The sequence below is a fragment of the Ixodes scapularis genome, unplaced genomic scaffold (genome assembly GCF_016920785.2).
Source record: "Ixodes scapularis isolate PalLabHiFi unplaced genomic scaffold, ASM1692078v2 PGA_scaffold2__306_contigs__length_199485367, whole genome shotgun sequence".
NCBI lineage: Eukaryota > Metazoa > Arthropoda > Arachnida > Ixodida > Ixodidae > Ixodes > Ixodes scapularis.
This window is the reverse complement of record NW_024609857.1, coordinates 51926301-51947114: the sequence shown is the minus strand read 5'-3', so window position 1 is coordinate 51947114 and position 20814 is coordinate 51926301. Positions and strand designations below refer to the sequence as shown.

The following is a 20814-nucleotide window of genomic DNA, read 5'->3' as shown; positions in this document are numbered from 1 at the left end:
CCATTGCCGCAGTGGCCGGCAGATCGCGAGCTTTGGAAGCGAAGGGGTTAACCTGTCACCAGCTATGGGACGTGTTGTAGCGCATCCTAGTCAAACTGTGCCATCCAAACGCATACTGAAGTGTTGTTTCAGTGATGTGTGTTAGTCATCTTTATTGACTGATGGAAAGTAATTGATTGTTAAAAGTGGGTTGCCTGAACTCTGTTCATTTCATGGCTGGTTTCTTGCTCATGATTGAGAAAGATGTTAGTTTTGGGTGGATCATTGTTTTGGGAGAATGACTATTCCAGCATCTATGGACTGATCTGTTTTGAGCATAGTTTCTTTGTAATCTTGAAAAGTTTGAACAGTGCCATTAATATAGCTGGTGCTCTCAGGGCTAGCAATAACAGCTGCTTTTGGTTCAGTGACATGTGCAACTTGCAATTTTGAGATCTGTTTGAAATATCTTTTCTTCCAGTGCCTTTTACTAACACTTTTTTTCTTGGAGTAATGTGTGAATAAAGACAGGTTTCTAATGCAGCTGTTCTATGCAAGAGCAAGGTTATTAAATAAAATAGTAGGGCTTTTTTTTCTGTTTAGTGAACTATGTGAAAGTGCAGTACATGATTTTATTATGAGCAAACAGGTGAAAGTGCAGTATAGGACTTCTTTATGACCAAGCAATTCCATTAATTTTGAAACAATTGAGCTTTGCACTTTCAGTTTTAGAAAGCACTATGAAAATTGAACATTTTTGGTTGATTTCATTGTTCTGTGTTATCTGGCTTCATGTGGGTTTGAACTGAAGTTTGAAAACTAGACACTGAATGTTCTCAACTTTTGTTTAGCTTCCCCTCACTGCTAAGTGGCCTGTCCACTTTGAATCTTTTTTTTTTTCTTCCTGCAGCTTCTAGGTTCCAGCATGAAGAGTGCCTCCACACTTCAGAGCTCATTGTTGTGTCTTGGCTCAGGTAAGGAATGCCTTGCCCTCTGGGCTGTTGACCACTGGATTGCTCTGTGTGTTGTTGGGGTGTAACTACTGTAGAATGCTCTTTCCATTGATGATTTGAGTGTAGGCTATGTTACTATTCTGTGTCGTACACTACATTGATGATGTAAAGCAGCAGGGCTGTTTATTGACCGTAGAGTGGAAATGGGGTTTTGCATAGTTGCAGGATTTAATTAGTGTAATGCAGTTGTGCAATCATGCACATACTGGTATTTTTCTGTTGCTTCTGCACAAACGAAACAGGTGACACCAACACTGGTGACAGACCTTGTGGACTCTTTAGATACCATTTAAAATTAGTTTTGCCCCAAATAATGTCTAAAAAGTTAGTTTTTTTGTGCTCATTTACTTGAGCTGGAGGTGGCAGTGGGTGAAGTTTTAAATGGTAACAGGTAATGGATAAAAATATGTCAAAGGGTAGAAGAGCAACACACAGGCAGTCCAGTGGACCTTTCCTTCCTTAAAAGTCAATAGCAGTTTGTTGTGTGAGCTGAAGTTTGTGGAGGCACTGCTCATTGTGGGACTGCTCAGGTGTGTTTCCTTGGCCCTTCCAACTGTCTTGCGTTGTCATCTTGCCAAAGCTTGAGTCTTGTATAAAAGAATAGCCTATATGAGCTGGTTTGCTATAGGTTCAAGCTTACCAGAATAAAATTCACCATTCTATGGAAGCTGCTTGCCAGAGCAGACTTTTTCACAAACTTTAAAGGAAGCATAAAATAAAAGCTACTGCTGTAAGAGTTGACTGTTTTATCACAAATTATAATAAATAAATGCTTAAATATCCCATATAGTGGGCAATATAAACCAGATCTCCAACTGTAGAAAAGCTGCAAAAGTAAGCTGTCTACAGGTCTAAGAAACCTAGTTAATCTCATCAGGAGATTGCTCAAGCAAGCTTTTTCATATTCATTTAGGAATCATGATGCTGAATCACTTGTGACAGGGCCCAAGTACATATTTGAGAACATTAATGCCTATTAATTACAATTACTGAGATCATTAGTTGGGCTTAATCAGACCCGACAGTAGTCTGTGATGAGTGTACTGTCCCTTCACACATTTAAACATAACCAGAACCCACAACCCACTCTGAGCAGTGCCTGCCACAATGTGGCATTGTTTTTGGATACCAGCTTTTTGACTCCGTCACTAATGTTTTTGCAGGATTGCCGGGGTGCCTTCCCAATTGTGAAGTGCACCTACTGCCGAACAGAATTTCAGCAGGAAAAGTAAGTTGCCACACCTCTTTGTCGGAGCCTTCAGTAACCAGTGACCCGACTCTGATTGCCTGTATGTTTTCTTTCTTCAAAGCAGCAAAGGCAGTACACACACAATCTGCAAAAAATGTGAGCAGAACGTCAAAGCTTATGGAAAGGTATGACGCCTCCTTTATGTAGTCCCTTTCAGGTTTTGATTGATATGGGGAAGAATCATCCTATGTTTTCCCCCTCTTGTTCTTTGCATGCCAACAGCCCACTGCGTGCGAGTATTGCAACATTATTGCTGCCTTCATTGGCAGCAAGTGCCAACGCTGCACCAACTCCGAGAAACGCTATGGACCCCCCGTGAACTGCGAACAGTGCAAGCAACGCTGCGCCTTTGACCGCAAAGATGATAGCCGTCGTAAGGTGAGTGAAGTGGTAGAAACAAAGGCTGTAGCACTTTTGCGTCCTTTTAGGCTGTTGCTTCGCAGAAGCTACATGAATCTCCAGAATTTTCTGTTCAATAGTTTTGCATGCATTTGGCAGGGGTGGGCCAGTTGTGCCATTTCAATAAATTCCCACTCGCCTGCACCTTGCTATGGCTAAATAGAAAATTTTGCTAAATTGCACACAGGTGTTCATCTGAATGGATTGGGTTTTGGAAGAGTTTTTGTTTTTGTCTGGTGCCTATGGGAACCCAGTGGAGTATAGACATCGCAATCCAATCCAGGTTTCCGGCTTCACAGCATTGTTTCCCACCAATTTTACCTTTTTAAGGCACGTTCAGACTTGCGACTTGCAGCGGTTACACGGCTGACTAGCGACATGTGACAAGCGACCACTGATATTTAGAGTTCCTGTATACGCTCCCTACGGGAGCCAGAGTTGCATGTTCATCCCCGTAGCGCCGGCTTTCCTGCACGGCATTCAGAGTCTGCTCCTCACATGACTGAATGCGGCGACTAGCAGCGGCAGCACGTGGAAAAGAGACGCGCAACTCTGGCTCCCGTATGGCGCATTCACACTGGAAGCGGATCCGCGTTCCGCGAAGCAGTTGCGGATGCGGTTCTTGAGAGACCCCGTTCAGACACACCGAGAGGCGGTTGGCGGTTTCTCGGCGATCATGCGTGATCTTTATGAGACTTGCGTATGGCAACCCTGTTTTGCAATCCAAAATCCACTTTTAATCGACGATCCAATGCCAGCATTTTGCTATTTTGGCACTCTGAAGATTTTTCTTTGGGATGTTCGCACGCATTACAAGTTCAGGCAGCGAAAAAAAAAGCATGGACCCGCCAACTTTGCCTGTGATTCCCTTGACCTCGCCCACAAGCAAAGCCCAGCCCTGCTGACGCAGAACAGGATGCCCCCGACCTTTTCTTCGAAGTGGACCCTTCCCGCATGAATAGCTGACCTTGTTTTCGGGATAGAGGGCCAGTTTTCCCCCATCGTTCGCTCTTATCATTTTCGAAGTTGTGAGAGGCGGGGTGGACTATGGTGCGGGCTGCGGGGGATTGTGTTTGGTGCCCGTTCGTGGCTTCGTTGGTGGCGGACTCTCCTCTCGTCACTCGCACGTTGATCGAGTGTACTTTTTGTCTGACATTAAGCTCAAATAAACGCCGTATGGATTACCTCTGCATCGTTTGGTATGTACACTTTATTCCTGGAGTAGGTTCTCTTTATTTCTTCTGTTAGTAGTGAACGTTACAGGTCGAGCTAGCGCAGGTACCCTTCCCGCTCCGCGATAGTGCGTTGGCTGCGCAATCTGGCTTACGACGTCTCTATCGCCCTTCGTGGTAGTCATGCACAGTGTCGAAAGCTTTCAATAGCTCACGCGACTATCTTAGTGGTTAGAAAAGCTGACATTTCGGTCGATCAGGGGCGGGTTCCGACGTTCTACGAGCAGAGACTAACAAGACAGCGAGCTTCGGGCTGTGGCACTCGGTGTAATAAACAAACTCTTTCCCAACCAAATCATTGGTGCGAAGCCCGTTAAAATTCCAAGTCAATTCTTTTCGCGACGGATTCAAGTGACGGACATGAACATCACGTTTCTTTGTTGATTTGTCTGCTGTAACGCTAGGACTACAGCGCCTTGGACGCCTCACCAGCGACAGGTGCCATCTTGTTTTGAAAGTCACTGACGTCATGTCAGCGTCGCATTGTGATTGGTTGCCGCTTTGCGGTTTGTGAAAGCGGTTGGGAGAAATCGGTCCCGAAGTGGTTGGCAAAAACGCGCTCCAACCGCTCGATCCTAGCCTCTTTGCAGTTGAAAACGGGCGGATCCGCTTCGCGTTTGCGGATCTGCTTCCAGTGTGAACGCGCCAGTTGGGAGCCTATACAGGAACTCTACCGACATCCACACTGTGGGCAATAGGAGAGTCGCTACCGGCAAGTCACTTCTGGGATGCTCCCTGGAATCGCCATCGATTCCATTCTTCTTTCCACACTGCAGCTGGGGTTTGCATTTCCTTGCTTTCCTATTTTCATTGTCGCACAGCTACACATGCGTTACTTTCGCCATAAGAGAAACTGCTGATATTGGTCTGGGTCCTTCGGAACGAAAGCACAATCGCTATATTGTTGTGCGCTCGCTCTAGCTTTTATGGTACAGTACCCCGTCAAGCAAAGTGGTGCACAGAGTTGCTGCCAGGCCGACTTTTTTAGGGCACTCGTTCATAATTGGGTGTTAAGTTAGAAATGGGTATTGCTTAATACCAGTGATCAGAGTCACCGCAGAGACCGCTTATAACGAAGTCAGCGGGAACCTAAAATCACTTCGCTATATCCGCTGTTTCGTTATAGCCGACTTCGGTTAACGAAGTGCAAAAGGAAGTGGGAAATCGTGATCGTTTCGCTGTAGCCACTATTTCGTCATAAACGACTTCGTTATAACCGGTCCTGACAGTATCCACAACTGTTACCACGAATTGAGGCTCCGAGGCGGACACGTTAATATACCCCCTTACCGGAATGCCGCATTTGAAGAATCACGAGGTGCCACATGTCATTTCCGAGGCGCCGCTGAATGGCTCAGCCAGATAGCGATTTGGCAATTGGTTTGAAAAATCGGTCCTGAAGCAACTTCTCCGAAATAATCGCTTTTGTGACAAAATCCGGAACACGACCTGCTGCGACTCTCAAGTGTGGATGCTTCTTTAGTGGAATTTTGGTGCGCTACTAAAGATGAACGAGTGCTAGCACTGTCATTGACAGATTTTTCAGACTTCAGGGGACGAAAAAAAATTTCTTAATAATAGAGCAGTCCAAAAAATCGGCAGATTAAGAGACTGGCCTTTATTAAGTTGGGACGCGCTCTAGAGAAAAACTTCGTTTTTATATTTGGAATAGCTGAATGTCGGCAATGGATACGCGACGAGCGCAGGCGGTACATCGGCACACACCAGCGAGTACACCGCCGAGCCGCCGAGCACCCGACAACGCGCACACGCTCGCCGACCGTGTGACGGCACAGTGTGACGGCATCTCTAGCTGCGCAGTCCGGCACTAAAATGGGCTCAGGATCACACCCCATGTCATCATCACTTGACTGGTCTTCATCTTGAACTTAGCAATCAGTTCAAGTCTTTCCTCACGGCATGTTGCAATGTTTGCATCCATCATTTCATAGTTTCCTCGCGTGAAAGAAGTGGCTGCACTTTTTCCGGAAACAGTCTTAAAGACAAGACCATGCTGCTTTTTGAAACAACTCGGCCAACCATCGCTTACCCTGAAGTTCTCGATCCCCATTTGAGAGGACATCTCTCGGGCCTTTTCCTCCGAGAGGGGTCCGTTAATCGGCAACTTGGCACTGCGTGCACGCTTCAACCAGAGTAGAAGCACATCCTCAATTTCACTGTGCGCCGTCGTCCGCATCTGCATACGCTCTGTCGTGAAGCTCCCAAGCTCGACGGCGTCTTCAATCTTTCCTTTGTTCTTCAATATCCTTGACAGCGTGGACTTGGGGATCCCAAATTTCTTGGTGATTTCAGTCTTTGTGAGTTGGTTGCGATCAAGTTCTTGAATTATCTTGACTTTCGTTGCGAGCTAAAGTGCGTTGTGCTGTCGTTTCTTGGTAGTTTCCATTGCAGATCTTCGATTAGCTAGATATGACAACGTTGTTTAGGCAAGAACATGGGCTATCGTTGGATTGGCTTGGCTAGGCTCTGGTGGCTTGGCTACTTACTGCTCTTTTTTATAGTTCTCAGACTGCCACAGCTATTTCCAACGTTTATAGTTTTCGTTCAGTTTAGTTTCGTTTAACCGATGTAAGAAAAAAAAAGTGCTCCGATTAGCCAAACATTTTTATCATTAAATACATAAGAGACCAACCAGGGGTGTCGTTTGCGTATTTTTCATTTAAGAGTTTCATTTAATGGGAGTCCACTGTATTTTTTTTATTAAGCTGTTGTGTACTAATTTGTATTTTCGAGCAGTTACATGTTGATTAATTGGTTAGTTTGATCACAATCAAGGAGAAACAAAGCAAATCAGAGTTTAATGTTTACACAGTCAGAGGTTGTCATTTAGAGCTATCATAATAATATGTTTGTCTCAAAGCATGTTTTCTTTAGGAGTTATCAGGTCCAGAAAATGCTGATTTTTGTGTGACTTGAAGCTCTGTAGAATCATAATTTACCTCTCTTTATTACTCAGGGGGTTAAATTAGTACTTTACAACTACTCCATGGTGATAATATGCTAACCTTTGTTCACTAGCACTAATGGAAACAAAATACAAATTTGACTAAGATTGTGGCACAGTTTCACAGCTGTAAAATGGCAATTTGGCTGGAATAGTACAACTGCTAACTTTGGTTATTTAATGGGCTTCACACAGTAGTTATTACATGAGTGCATGTCAGTGTCACTAATAGGAAACTCGACTGAATTGCTCCACACTTATGTATGTGCTCCTTCAGAGCTGGTCCAAAATGTTAATCTTCTTAATGCAAAAGTGCTCCAAACAGATTTTTTCTGCTCCAAAAATAGCACAAAACTGGCTGGTCCACTCTTGATTTGGGGAAACTAAGTGAGAGAGAGCTTGTTGCAGTACAATGCTGCAAAACATTCTTCCGGTTTCTGCTTCCAGATAAGGTCGAGAGTTGCACGTAAGTGTCTGCAGTGTGTTGAGATTCATTTTGGAACAGAGTTTTTAGGCGTAACGGATTGCTTCTGTAGTTCATATTCCTTTTCGTATTGCGTGATTTTTGCTTTGTGTATCATGATTTTTTAAATATTTTGTATGGGTGTGCATCATTGTGTATTCAAACATTTTATTAAGCAAGGCGAATTTTTTTGAAAATCAGATATGACTGTGATGTGTGCTTTTTATGGTCACTTCTCGGGTTACTTCCAGCTCTGCGTTGCCACGGGCGATCCCCATCAAGGCGTTTCTTAAAGGAATACTGAACTGAAATATGTATTTCGCAAACTAAGGCCGCAGAAGCATTGAACGGGATGCTACGAACTCCATAACATCACTCATACATCGACATTTCAAACGGATGGCCATACTTTTGGAAAAGAAGGGTGCGATCAAGCGAGTGCTATGACGTCATTGTCCCCCTGGAAAATTTGAGAATGAGGGAAAGCGGCCTCGCTTCTCGTCTCCTCTTCTTCGGTTTACTAGCTCGAAGGGACGTAGCGAGGAGGGGAGGGAATGAGAATCGTGACGTGACTTGTCTCGTCGCCCGTGTTCAATCGTGCACTTCTTTTCCAAAAATATGACGATCCGTTAGGTATCACTGTATAATAGATGTTTTTGGGTTTTGCAGCGTCCCGCCCATCAGTCCAGCCTTTTTTTGTGAGCTCAAAATTTTGATACAGTATCCTTTTAAAAAACACACACAAAAAAATGAATTCTTAAAGGGCACAATGGGACACTTTTTTTTTTTTAGTAATTTGTCTATGAAATGGAAATTTTTTTTTACGCAATATTTAAGTTGTTAGATGCAAATTAGGGGGAGGTCACGGCCCGCCCTAACCCCCGCGCATTACTACTGGATTGGCTTGGATGCTCAGCCGAACACGCTAACAAGCCTAGTGTCTCCCTTTCGTGACATCCGGTGCGTCTAGTCTGGCATCTGACGCAGTCTCCTTGTCGTGCAAGCAGACATGCTTCTGGCATTGCCTGCTGTTTTAGCACTGTTTATCGTTGTCCGCAGCATTTGTACGTCTGCAGGACATGAAAGCTGCCCGTCAGCGTCTGTTTTTACCTAGTCTGTGTACTATTTCGTCCCCGTCTAAAAGCTTGTGCAACGCTCATAAGACACGACCATGAAAGCGGCATGCTAGCATTCCATCATGCATGAGCCACACGGTCCAATACAAGTGTCTGTCAATATCTGGTAAAAAGCGACTGAGAGGACTAAAAAAATCAACAAAATAAATATGCAGTCCTTTCAGTATTTTCTGTTATTCTTTGTTTTCTTGCATAGCATCCACAGGCAAGGTGGGCGAGCGTCATGACGAACAATTGAAATGCGACTAAAAATATTTGCTTTATCAAGCCAGGTGCACTGTTCAAAGTAGGAGAGTTAAGTGCCTTCCGACACCTTGAAAAATCTAATGCGAGACGAATGCCCGATTGCCTCCAGCCAGATGGCTTGCGAATTCTCACCTGTCTAGGTATCTTCTCAATATTGGAACCGTGATCGCAATCAGGACTTTGCACAATTCACAGAGCAGCATGGCTGCCTTTACTGGAACCATCTTTATTCAGCATCAACACATGCAAACGAAGGAATGAAGTCCAACCAAGCAAAATAGTTGATTTGGGGACGCTATGGGCTTAGGCCAGTCCCCCCTATGAAAACAAGCATCCTGCCACAGCGCTTCCAAAGGCGCATAATTGGGACAGTTGTTTGCTGCAAACTACAGTCAGTTGAGGAGACCTTCCTCTAAACACTTGCGTAAACTCAAAAAGATTCTCACTCATAAAAGTAGACAAGCTCATCGCGCTACGCTCGTCGACCACTCCGCAAACGCCGGCAGCCACTTTAGTTTTTATCGTACGAAAGCGGGAAAAGCACTCTCTGAATACTTCTGAAAACAGTAATGACACTATCTCAATTATTTGTTTCTCACACATAAAAAAAAAAATTGTTGATTAAAATACTATTACAGCAGGAGATACAACTTTACAACCAAACTTTCACACGTTAAAGGCCGACGTACAACCTTGGCTTTCTGCTGGGAAGATAATCCTCTAAGTGCTCCCCTCTCCTAAGCTGCGAGGGGAGCAAGTTCAAGCAAGGTAAAGAACGGAGAGGATATGGGAAAGGAAGATGTGGTCGAAAGTGGAAAGCGCAAAGCGTACGTCGGCCTTTAATCGTTTCTCCAACCAGTGGGAGATGTAAGCACGGCCTAAGTACGGGGCAGGGCTTAGCAGGCTGTGACCTCCACCTCCTGCACCTAAATTGCGTCTAAGTAAATATTGCATTAACTAGGGGCGAAGCTCCTTAGGGTCTAGCCTTGTCTGTCTGTCCGTCCGTCCGTCCGTGCTCACATAAAAAGAAAAAATGCTTGTGCAGTCAACAGTATTCGAACCTGTGCGGGGAGACCCCAATGGATTTTTAGTCCATCGCCTTAACCACTCGGCCATGACTGCAGTACGAGTAGGGGGCTGAGATGTGGTAGTAACTCAAGAGCTGGGGATGTCATGGATGAAACGTTGCATGTAGCTGCTCAACGTCTATACAAGAGAGGGTGCTGTGGTCAAAGCATATATAATCGCGTTAAACTTTGTATGCATTGGCTCAACGTTTATAGACGAGAGGGCACTGCAGTCAAATGCTTAAATGCGTATATAACCACGTTCCACACCACACATTCTCTTTCTGACATGGACCGTTGACTTAAGCGGTGGAGATGCATTCTCACGGCTTCTAGCGAATCCAAGCTGATCCGCTAGAAGAACCACTGGCTCTGCATTTCACCGACCATAAAGCTGTAATAATGAAGTCGAAACGTAACCCGGAACTCGGCTCTACCTATGAGCAATAAACAAAAATCAGCATTATCAGCACTACCTATGAACAATAAAATCAGTATCATCAGCACCACCAGAGCTTCTCCCCAATCAACATCATTCACCAAGTAGAGATGCGATCATTTTTTTTTTACATTTTTTTTAATGTGCATGTCCTATTTAGGTTTTTTTTAGAAAAAAATGAGACTTTTGTGATCCCCTGTAACGCCGAATTAGAGCGTAGCTCTTGAGGAGGACGAGGGGACGGTACAGAGAGGAGGGTATGCCTCTTCTCCTCATCCGTACCCTCCCCTCCTCCTCTTCTGCACCCCTCCCCTTTAGCGAGAAGTTTTCACTAAATTTCCTGCTAAAATATTTTCTCTAAATTTAGCGGGGAAATATTTTAGCAGGGAAATTTACCCATAATGCAACGTGCAGTGATGTCACGAGTGACCCTCGTGACGTCACACGTGATGTCACGCGTGATGTCACGTCTGGTCACACGTCACGTGTGACGTCATCATGGGAAACGTCCCGTAATGCAAGCTGCGGTTACGGCGACGCCACTCAAGCCGGAAACGAGCGCCTATGAGCTGCGCTCTAAAATTACTTTATGGTGTATTCGCACGGCAGATCTTCATGTATGGGGAAAACTGGATACATCGTAGAGCTCCAAGGAGGAAAGGCCGTGAGTAGGAGGAGGCTGTCCGAAAAATTCGAGCGAGCATTCACACGATGGAGTCGTATGTAGTTGATTCAGTGGTGTCTTTCGCTTGGGGAATGTGTTTGTAACCTTGGGCTGCTCATTAAACGAGAGGCAGGGAAGAAAAAGAATTAAGCACTCCAGTGTTAACCCACAGTACAGTCGCTGCGACGAGTCACGGCGAAGTCGAATTCGGCATTGGCGTCTCGTTCAAGCACCGAGGGCAGTGGGGTGCGTGAACAAGAGCATTTGCGGAACAAATAGACATTGTTTCTTCCAAACGCTTTTGTTTTCTTTTACTTCGTTTCGAACATTCTTGTTGTTTTTTTTTTTTTTTTTTTTTTAATCCGGAGCGTGTGAAAGCGCGTCTCCCGGTACGAGCTCTCGGCATTGACGGTGCTACAACTATGTTTTATGTGATACGTTTTTTTTTCTTTAGAGTGCGGGCAGTGGGCATTGGGTACTATAAAAAAACATAGTTTAGAGCGGCCTATTAACATTGTGGCGTGGCTTGGTGCTAGCGCACCTGCTTTAAACTTAACGAACCCGACTTCAGTTTCATCAGGCAGCGGTAAATTTTTTTTAAGCATTCGACAGTGTTGACGACGGATGCCCTGTGTCGCCAACTACAACGTCAGCGACGACGACGACTACAACAGCATCAACAATGGATGTCATTTCCAGTGGTGGACAGAACTCTTAACAGCTATCGCTGTAAAAAAAAAAAAAATAAATAAGGGTACTTTACAGCTCAATGCTGCTGACATTAATCTTTCCCCGCAAGGAGGAGGACCGGTCACTCCGACGGGACGACGTATATTCCGATCCAGTCGCAGAGTCTTCGTGGGTTGGGAGAATAGTCGGGACGTCCGCGACATGCTGCACGCGACCCCAAAACTCTCTAATATTTAATTTCCATCTGCAGAGAACAACTCCGTTGTGCGAAAAGAAACCCTACAAAGTGTCGACAGGTGTGTTTGAGAGGTCTCGAACGGAAACAATTAAAGAACACTTTTGACCTCTGTCCACTTATGCCGAGAGACCCTGCCTCGCCTAGTCGAACCCGTGTGACACGTGGATGTTGAGGGTGCTCGCTTCCTTTGCCCAGGTGGACGGCAAGCTGCTGTGCTGGCTGTGCACCCTGTCCTACAAGCGTGCCCTGGCCAAGGCAAAGCAGAATGACCCAATGCGGCACTCTGCACTCAGCAAGGGGGGCTCTGCCTCGGCGGCACACCACCACCATCACCACCACCGGTCCTCCTCGGGCTCTGTCGCCTCGGTCGGCGCGGCAAGCACGGGGGGCCAGAACCACCACCACCATCGCAGTGGCAGCAAGCACTCGACCACCTCTTCACTCACCAACCACAAGTGAGTTGTTTGGTGTCGCCTGGGGCTCTTTGATCTCCGTTAAGTGTCGACGACGAAAGCCCTCGAATGGGAGCTACCCCGGTTGGGGCAGAGCCATATATAGAGAAATCACTGAGAGGAGCAGGCAGAGCCAGGGCATGCACCAGTCTCAGAAAGAGGGAACATGCTCTCTTGGCCAACCAGAAGCCAAAAATAATCCCCTAGCGATGGTAGTGAGAAAACGTTTTAATTATAGGTACATGGTTTTAATAAGTGTTTAAGAGTTAAATGTAATAACCCATCACAGTTGAAAATGGTATGTGATGTTTTGATCATGATCATGCAGAAAGATGTAAGAAACGAATGTGCCGCTCAACTCTCTTTTGCTCGGACGGAGTGTGGCCGCTCGGACGGCAGATTCCCGGTCCTCGGTGCTCGGCGTACGGATTACGTCAATCGTTCTGCTAGTCGCACACGCTTCTTGTATTTTCTATGCCTTTATATATCTTCCACCATGATTTCGCATGGCTGTGATCGAAACATCACATGCACCTTATTTTCAGCCTCCTCATTTGCCTCCAATACTCACCAATGAATGGCCAAACTCTTTCTGTATGGGTCTCTGGGGGGGGGAGACGTTCTAGGGCAGTGCTCTGGAATGTAAGAGAGGTGATGCAGCAAAAGCACCAGACGTGCTACGACTATACTCTAGTATGCGTGTACCTTTTAATTTAAAAAGTGGCGTCCCATTGCACATTTGTGCAATTGTTGCAGTATATGTAACACACCTATGGTCACTGACAGAATGAGGACTGCAGGGTGTGCCTTTTGAATGCCAGGCCTCCTGCGCAGGTTGAATGAATTCCACTGTGCTTTGGCTGCACACACACGCTCAAGGTGCACAAGACGTTGAAATGTTGTTGAAGGTCAGAAGCTTGCGCTAGAGGCGGGACAGGCCCCTTGTCAGTGACTGTGGCAGTGACAAAGGTTACGAAATGTTGTGACGTAAATGTGCTGTCTAAACTGTGACCCCCAACATAAATTGTCATGTTTGGTGTTTTATGGTTTTGGCTTCAGATATTGCAAATGACTCAATATTTGCTCCAATTCTTTGTCTACCTGTCAACGTTTATTCAGGACAACAGGCCATTTACTTTCAGGTCATGACAAAAGGCACTGTTTTTGGTTTCCATTTTGTGCCATGCTATTTGTGTTTTAGAGGAAGGAGAGGTTGTTTTTGTAACAGTAAAAGCTATGGACCATAGATATTGCATAAAATGGGGAAGAGGGGCAGTTGAAACTTCTCTATAACATCCTTCAGCACTCCATCCACCTCATGCAGACACGGAGGTAGTTGATGGAGGAGGATCTGATAAAGAAGCTTCCCAGTAACTACTTCCTGGAGTTTATTAATTTTGAAGTATGGACTTTTATTGAAGCAACACTTGTGTGCCACTTTTGTCGTGGGACAAATCAGTATTGCCAATGGCAATGGCACCAATGCCAAATCCAGCAAAAAAATGGAAATAAAATACAAGGGCATTTTTTTTTTTGTTTCTTTGTCAAGCATATGTTTACACTTGGATATTTATTTATTTATTTTTAAAAGGAAACACTTGGAAATTGCTCAGAATTTGGGAGAATTGGGAATCAAACAAAAATAAACTCCGATAAGATCCAAAATTTCGGCAAAAAATAAACTTCGAAAAACACCCTCTGAATTTGACGAAAGGTATACTCCAGTCGACAATAATCCTTGGAGAAGGGGAACAGGGGGACAAAGGACAAACACAAATAACCAGTCTTGGGTAGTATCGCAATGATTGTGTCACGATACTGTAACTTGTTACTTTTTTTTTTATAGTTTTAAGTGTAACTAGATACATTTTTTTAAGTAACTGTGACAATATAACTTAAAGAAGCTGTGCAACAATATCGGTGCTTTACTTAAATAATTTGGGAGTTGGTGTCTCGACCTTTCTGAAGTAAAGAACAAAAAGCCACTTTTGCCTGCATGACTTAATTTTTATTCTAAAAATGGACAAAGATTGAGGCTTTCGGCACCTCTCAACTCCTTCACCATCTTCCAAGTCACGTGCGCTGTGATATCAATAGGGGACGCGTGGGGTTCCAGTGAAGCTCTCTCTCTAGAGCCATCAGTGAGCAGCGAGAACTCGCCCCCTCACGACCACGTGACCATGTGAGGAAGAAAGTCTCGTCCGGGTCCGGCCATCCCCGCCCGGCTTCTGGCGAACAGCCGCCAGTAGCCCTGTCCTCCTCTGGCTTCTGGCAACTGTTCGCGGTAGCAGATAGAGCTGACGGTTTTGTTAAACTCCGATAGATGGCGCCACTAAACTCCATATAATGAAAGTTTTGGCAATAATAATAGGTTTTTGACGCTTTTATATTTATGTTGGAACGACAAGATTTATAGAAAAATTACCTTTTATCGAGGAGGTATTCGCACAACTTCCTACTTTTTTACGTCATGCCGCATGCTTCTCATGGCCGCCGCTCGCGGCTGTAGGTCGGGAAGTACTCCAATTTTCGCCTCGCGATTATGCGGTGGATTTGCAACATTTCGAAGGAAGATGTGTTTTCTGTCTTTTGTGACAAGATTAACAATGTCAAAAGTAAAAGATGTGAATTCTTTCATTGTTAAAATCATTGCACAGCTCCTTTAAATAGCTTTTTCAAAGAGTGGCTAAAACGTATCTGCAAAGATATAGAAAAAATTACCCTATTTTGTAAATGCTACAGCAGGTTCGACCGTGTGCGAAGGTTGGGCCCCACATTAGATGCGTCAAAATAAAACAAGAACTCAAAACTTTTTTTCGTCGCAGCAAAGGGCTGACATTTTTCTACTTTCCTTTTTCATCGCATGGAAAAGCACATTTAGCATGTGCTTTATTTCAACCTTTTTGTGCATGGCTCTCTCACCCGATCCTCACCTTTCCGACATTATTGAGCATCCCCACCTCCTCAGCCAAGCGAGAGAGCCTCTATCGCGGTGCCGCAGCAGTTGCGGTGATAGCTTTCTTTGCTAATGGATCCATCTGTTCATCAGTATTTCCTTTTCTGGTCAGCTGAAAAAGGGGAATAAGAGCTCTTAACAGAAAGTGGAATGGGGAGAGAACGTCAGAAAGAAAGAAGGAAAATAGTTGCATGGTAAATAACCCTTATCGCTCAAACGAGAGGCTGTCATTAGTGACGAACGGCAGGTGTTATTTGTTCCGGCTATGAACTACATTTTGATTGTGTTGAATATAGTAATGATAACTTCATTGCTTGCTGCAAACGCTGCAAAGAAGGATATGCAGCCTGTAGGTCTTATTTCTCCAACCTTCGCAAGCACCTTGGGGGGAGCTTCGACTTTAATTTCTGGCACTACTGCTAGGCATGGAGGCGGAACGATGAAAGGCTGAAACCTCGACAGCGCTCCTCAGCCTCAACGACTACCCACCATTAAGAAAAAATTTCACACCCGAATACTGCTTTGCTGTTTAGCGCACCCGTTGAGTGCCTCTTGAGCAAGGAAAGGGATGTGCATCAAAAGGGGAACGTTAAGTCGTGATAACTTTGAAAAGCAGTTGCTGCTGTGTTACATGAACTAAATAATATTTTATTTAGTCCATCTTTTATCAAAGCAGCAAGAGTTTAGATCCAACAAAGTCATGTGGTGGTATGTATATCTCAAAAAGTGAAATGCAAGTTTTCTGATGGTTCTAAATAAATATAAATCATAGTCCGGTGTGGCCTTATATGGGTCATCAACATAGTTAAACTCAAAAAATCGAAAGTATCTTAAAAGTTACTAAGTTTCTATGAACAAGTAACTGCAGCTGTAACATATTACTTTTATTTGAAGTGACTGTAACTTTAACCTAAACACATTTTCGACGAGCTATGTAACTGTAACTAATTACTTTTTAAAGGTAACATATCCAAGATTGGGTATAACGGATATGAAAATGTTTTCTCTTTCTTTAGAAGTGCGGTGTTTTGTATTGATCTTAAACAATGTTGCTGGTACGATTCCTCAATGTTGCAGGTTGAATACCGAACACAGCAGTAGCAAGCGGCCACGGCTGGACCCTGCTAAGCTAGCCAATGGCAGTGTTCCCCTTAGGTATGTAACCATTTTTTTAAGCTGAACTGGAAAGGGCACCTCCTGGGCACACCAGACTGCCAGTAGTGAAACATTGGCTGCTGATCTGAGACTTCTGGGAGGTTCCTTTTTGCATTCTTTCTACCAGCTTTAGCAGCCTTTGTACTTTGTGTCAGCTGTTGCAACTGCATTGCTTGTTCTCTCACTAACAAAGTGAGCCTGACAGGAAAGGGTGTGCAGAGCTTTTCTCGGGGATTTTTACCTTTGTTTTGTATCGGGGCCAAGAAGAAACTGGGTCCATATGCAATAAGGTCTGGAAGAATTTGAAAAAAAGTTACAGTACTTGACATGACTTAATTTTTACAAGTGCCTAATCTCTCAATATACCATGGAATACTGCGCATCCGCCCATTCCATATAAGCGCTTATTACCAAATTTCTAAGATCTGAGAAAATGTGCACAGTACATTTATGTAAAATTGATGACCGGGCCAGTGCCCATCCCTCTTTTTTTTTTTTTTTTTTTTTTTTGCGATTATCTCCAAAGTTTGAGTGGGCGCTTGCCCAGTATTTTACGGTAATAAATTGCGGATCTTTGCAACTTGTATTTATTTTTTTTTTTTTTATTTTTATGCCTAAGAATTGTTTTAGAATCTCTCCTATGAGGTGCACTCAGAAGATAGATAGGAACAGGGTGTATAAGGACAACAGAATCTGTTTTCTGTAGCCAGAAGTGCTGCCTAGTGTGACATTCAGCTATACTTATTCTCCTACGAAGCAACAGGGTACTAGTGGCCCGTTTGAGATGGCACTGACATCTGCGTGCAAAGAACACAAAGGGAACACGGGCCCCGAGCCCTGAGCTCACTTGCTGCTCTCTCGTCCTCCCAGGAGTGCCCCCGAGAACAGTGGCCTGATGGACCCCAACAGCAGCGACCATGTGGTGGCCCTGACTCAGCTCAAGGAGCAGGTGTCCTCACTGCAGAAACAACTAAACCTAAAAGACCAGCAACTCTTAGCCAAGGACAAGCAGGTACTCACTCGAGCAGCGAACCTGCGAGCAAACTCCTCCTTTTTGTTACTTGGCCGCTCAAGATGATCCTGAAGTGGAATTTGAGTGGAAGTAGTATGCTGGCGAAAAGTAATTGAAGGCATAGCCTTTGTTCCTTTAAGCCGCCTCGGTGGCTCCAAAGCGAGAGCGCTGGCCTACGGATCCCCATGTGGCGGGTTCGAATCCCGGCCGAGGTGCCCGCAATCTGACGGAGGCTTATTGCGGTGGCGCCGTGTAACCGAGCTTTCGGTTGCACGTCAAAAAGATTCCCAGGTGGTCCAAATTAATCCTCAGTCCTCCGCTGGGGCATGCCAGATGCCCGTCAATTGTTTGGCACGTAAAAACCCCCAAATTTTGACTTTGTTCCTTTCTTTTTTGGGAACTCATTTTTATTTGTGAAGTGTGCACCTATGGACAATGCGAGTGTGTACAGACGGCAGTGTTGGGAAGTACTTCATGTACATTGTACTTAAAGTACTACTTGAAGTGGGTTTAGAAGCAGTGTACTTTACTTAAAGTATTTTTTTCTGGTACTTTCCAAGAAAAGTACAACTCCCGACACCAAACTACATTCCCCAAATTTTGTCTCGGTAAAGTTCAGCTCTTTCAAGGAACAAGCGCTCGCGTCCTTGGCTTTCTTAGTATTATACACAACTCTTGAGGTTGACTAAAGGAGCTCACCAGCCTCTAAAAAAGAAAAATCGTTATGTGAAAACTCGCTATCGTCTTTCGAGACGTCATCCGGTCATTTATCTTTGTGAAGTAATGGCGGCTATAAGACTGATACAAAGAAATGTCTTATAAATAGGACTCCCTGTTTTCGGAGTTAATTTCATGTAAAATTCGGAGTTTTAGTGTGTGTCACTTTTTCAAAATTCAAAATAAAAGTAATTGTTTGGTTAGAAACATCTCTTAATAGAGCCCTACAAGGACTTTTTTACTGGTTTTTAATTTCCACCGAGCCTGAGCACACTGAACGTAGTAACTTAGTGAAACTTTTCGTTTCTCGAAATTTGCTTTATTTTAAAAGTTATAGGTAAATTAAAATTACAAAAACAAGCAAAAAATAACTTCCCTCATGACGTCCTTGGTTGCTTGAGTGGCCGTGAACTAGAGGAGGGGTAGTAAGCTGAGCGAGCACTCACGGCTGCCGCACTCCGTGTCGAGGGCGCCACTAAAGCATACTCTGGATCGGCTGTATGCAGCAGGCACCAAGAGCGGCTCTCATTGCATTTTTTGCTGCGCGATTAAACACTAATTCAGCATGGCACTTCATTGGCCACATACGACAGCAAACACAAGGTAAAGATCAGTTCAGAATGGGAGCCACTTCGCGCTGCCATACTGCGAAACGGCCAAACCGCAAGACAAAGCTTCTCGCTAAAGGCCTGTGGAACGCTCGGAGCCGGTCGGATCTTCCTGTCCATACGACCGCAACGCTGCCACGTACATCCGGGACCTTTCTGTGCCGGCGCCTGATCCCACTACTCCTTTCTAGTGTGCGCCGCCTTTTCCACCGCTTGGTGGCGGGTATGTCGACGGGTCATTTCTTGTTTCCGTACTTTATAAACTGCATTTGTTTCTTTCTGATTTAAAATACTGAACAAAAACTACTTTTATAAATAATTGAAACGGTTTGCACCACTTATATTTTGTATTTCGATTAAAAAGAAGCATTTAGTGGCTCTGACCAGTAGTAAGCCCAGGACCAAAGACGTCGCATTTTGCGCGCTTTCAGTACCGCGGGTCGCCCTCGTCGGTGGAGGAGGTTTCCGCGTCGTCCGGTTAAATTATGACGCACTGATACTTAGTTATTCTCTCTGTGCCCGCTGGCTTGCCTGAAGCCCAAGAGACGTGGAAACCGCAAAAAAAGTAGACGCTTAAATGATTGCAGGCCCCCTTAAAGGGGTTATGACACGAAAATTAAACGGGTAGATTATTCTTGAAATGGAACGCTCATAGGCTGCTTAGTATATACACGAAGTTACACAATTTTTAGAGCTCTGTTAATTGCAATAATCAATTTACGAATTTTTCTCATTTTCATCTGGCGACCAGGCAACACTGCCCAAGTTGGTGACACCATGGTATCCATAAACCGCGTGATTGTGGACGCTCCCTCATTCTAGGCGCCCCCAACCTCTCACGCAACTCGGTAACCCGAACGCTATTCTCGCTCTCGCCCCTGGCCCGGTGACCTTTCACCCTGCATGCGCCTGCGAGATATTCCCGGACGACGGTGACCACGGCAAATTCGTCCGTAGCTCGCCGTTGTTGGAGCTGGTCGCCAGCGGGTTGCAGTCGAAATGAACAGCTCTTAATATCCCTTGATAGAAATCACTCTCATCGCTGCTGTGATCAATGTTGAACGCTTTGACAGGGCGAGTGATGCCGTAGACGTAATTGTCACGGTCCGCATGCTTGAAACGCGGAAGGTAAACGAGGAAGCTGAAGCTTGAGACGCCAAGGGAGCCATGTCTGTGAGTGGCGTGCAAGGAGACTCCGAGTGGAAGGCTGGCTATGTCAATAGCCTCTCGCTCCGCCTGTATCCGCCCTTCCAAGGGACATGCATATAAATCATTTATCCACGAAACTATCAACTATCATGCTTTTTTCAAAATAAATTTAGCAGGATCATAGGGACATACAATGGGTCCTAGCAGTATTGTTATCTCATATTTTATTTTAGCGCGTCATAACCCCTTTAAATGTATCGAAGAAAAACTCACAGGTATCAAAGGATAGTTCTGCAGCTGCATTTGGCATTGGTGCCCTTGCGATTGGCAGTACTAACTGCCCCACGACAAATCTTGCAAACAAGTGTTGCTTCAATAAACGTCAGTACTTAGTTATAGCCAAACTCCTGGATGTACTCATTGGGAAGCATAAACGCTTCAGCTTTTGTAGCTCCCCTACGAAACCTACGGGCTCATATCTTTTACTGTTCTAAAGAACACAAGCCCTCCTCTATCAAAGAAGCACAACAGCATGGCCCAAAACTGGAAACCGGAACGGTGCTTTTGTCGTCACCCAGAAGTACATTGACCCATTGTACCGAACGTTGTACTGACCGGTTGTACTGAACGAACTCTGATAAGACTCGTGTGTACAGCCCGCGCGTGTACATGAGGGGTTCCGTGGGGCGAGCTACAGTCAGTCTCACCCCAGCGCTGGATCCTGCAGTTACACCGCCATTGACGCCTGCGACGCTAGCCTTTTTTCTATCTTGTTTTGGGCACATGTTTGCATCCCTTAAACATTTAGTTTCCGCAGTTATTCGTCGCCTCCTGAAGTGTCATTCGTGATAATGTAATGTAATGACTTTATTTTCAGTGCCTAAAAAATTATATTATCCAATATTATCTAGTGGTGTACACTCCTTATTGAGCATTGCGCCTTGGGTAATTTTGAAAATTAATTGTGCCCCCAAATGCCATACTA

General features: G+C 44.8%; 1 protein-coding gene and 1 non-coding gene across 3 annotated transcripts in view; one reads left to right on the top strand and one right to left on the bottom strand.

The window, feature by feature from the left end:
- LOC8052487 (protein FAM76B) overlaps positions 1-20814 on the top strand; it is a 40697-nt gene that overhangs the window by 14920 nt on the left and 4963 nt on the right. The window contains exons 2-7 of one of the 2 annotated variants that reach the window (XM_029968645.4): positions 2156-2220; positions 2303-2366; positions 2464-2619; positions 11976-12235; positions 16266-16343; positions 17214-17355. In XM_029968645.4, the coding sequence (XP_029824505.2) occupies positions 2156-2220; positions 2303-2366; positions 2464-2619; positions 11976-12235; positions 16266-16343; positions 17214-17355 (765 nt within the window). The remainder of the gene's footprint in view (positions 1-2155; positions 2221-2302; positions 2367-2463; positions 2620-11975; positions 12236-16265; positions 16344-17213; positions 17356-20814) is intronic. The other variant, XM_029968646.4, reaches the window with a different exon arrangement.
- Trnaf-aaa lies at positions 9723-9804 on the bottom strand. The gene has a single exon. It is a non-coding gene; the product is annotated as a tRNA-Phe (tRNA).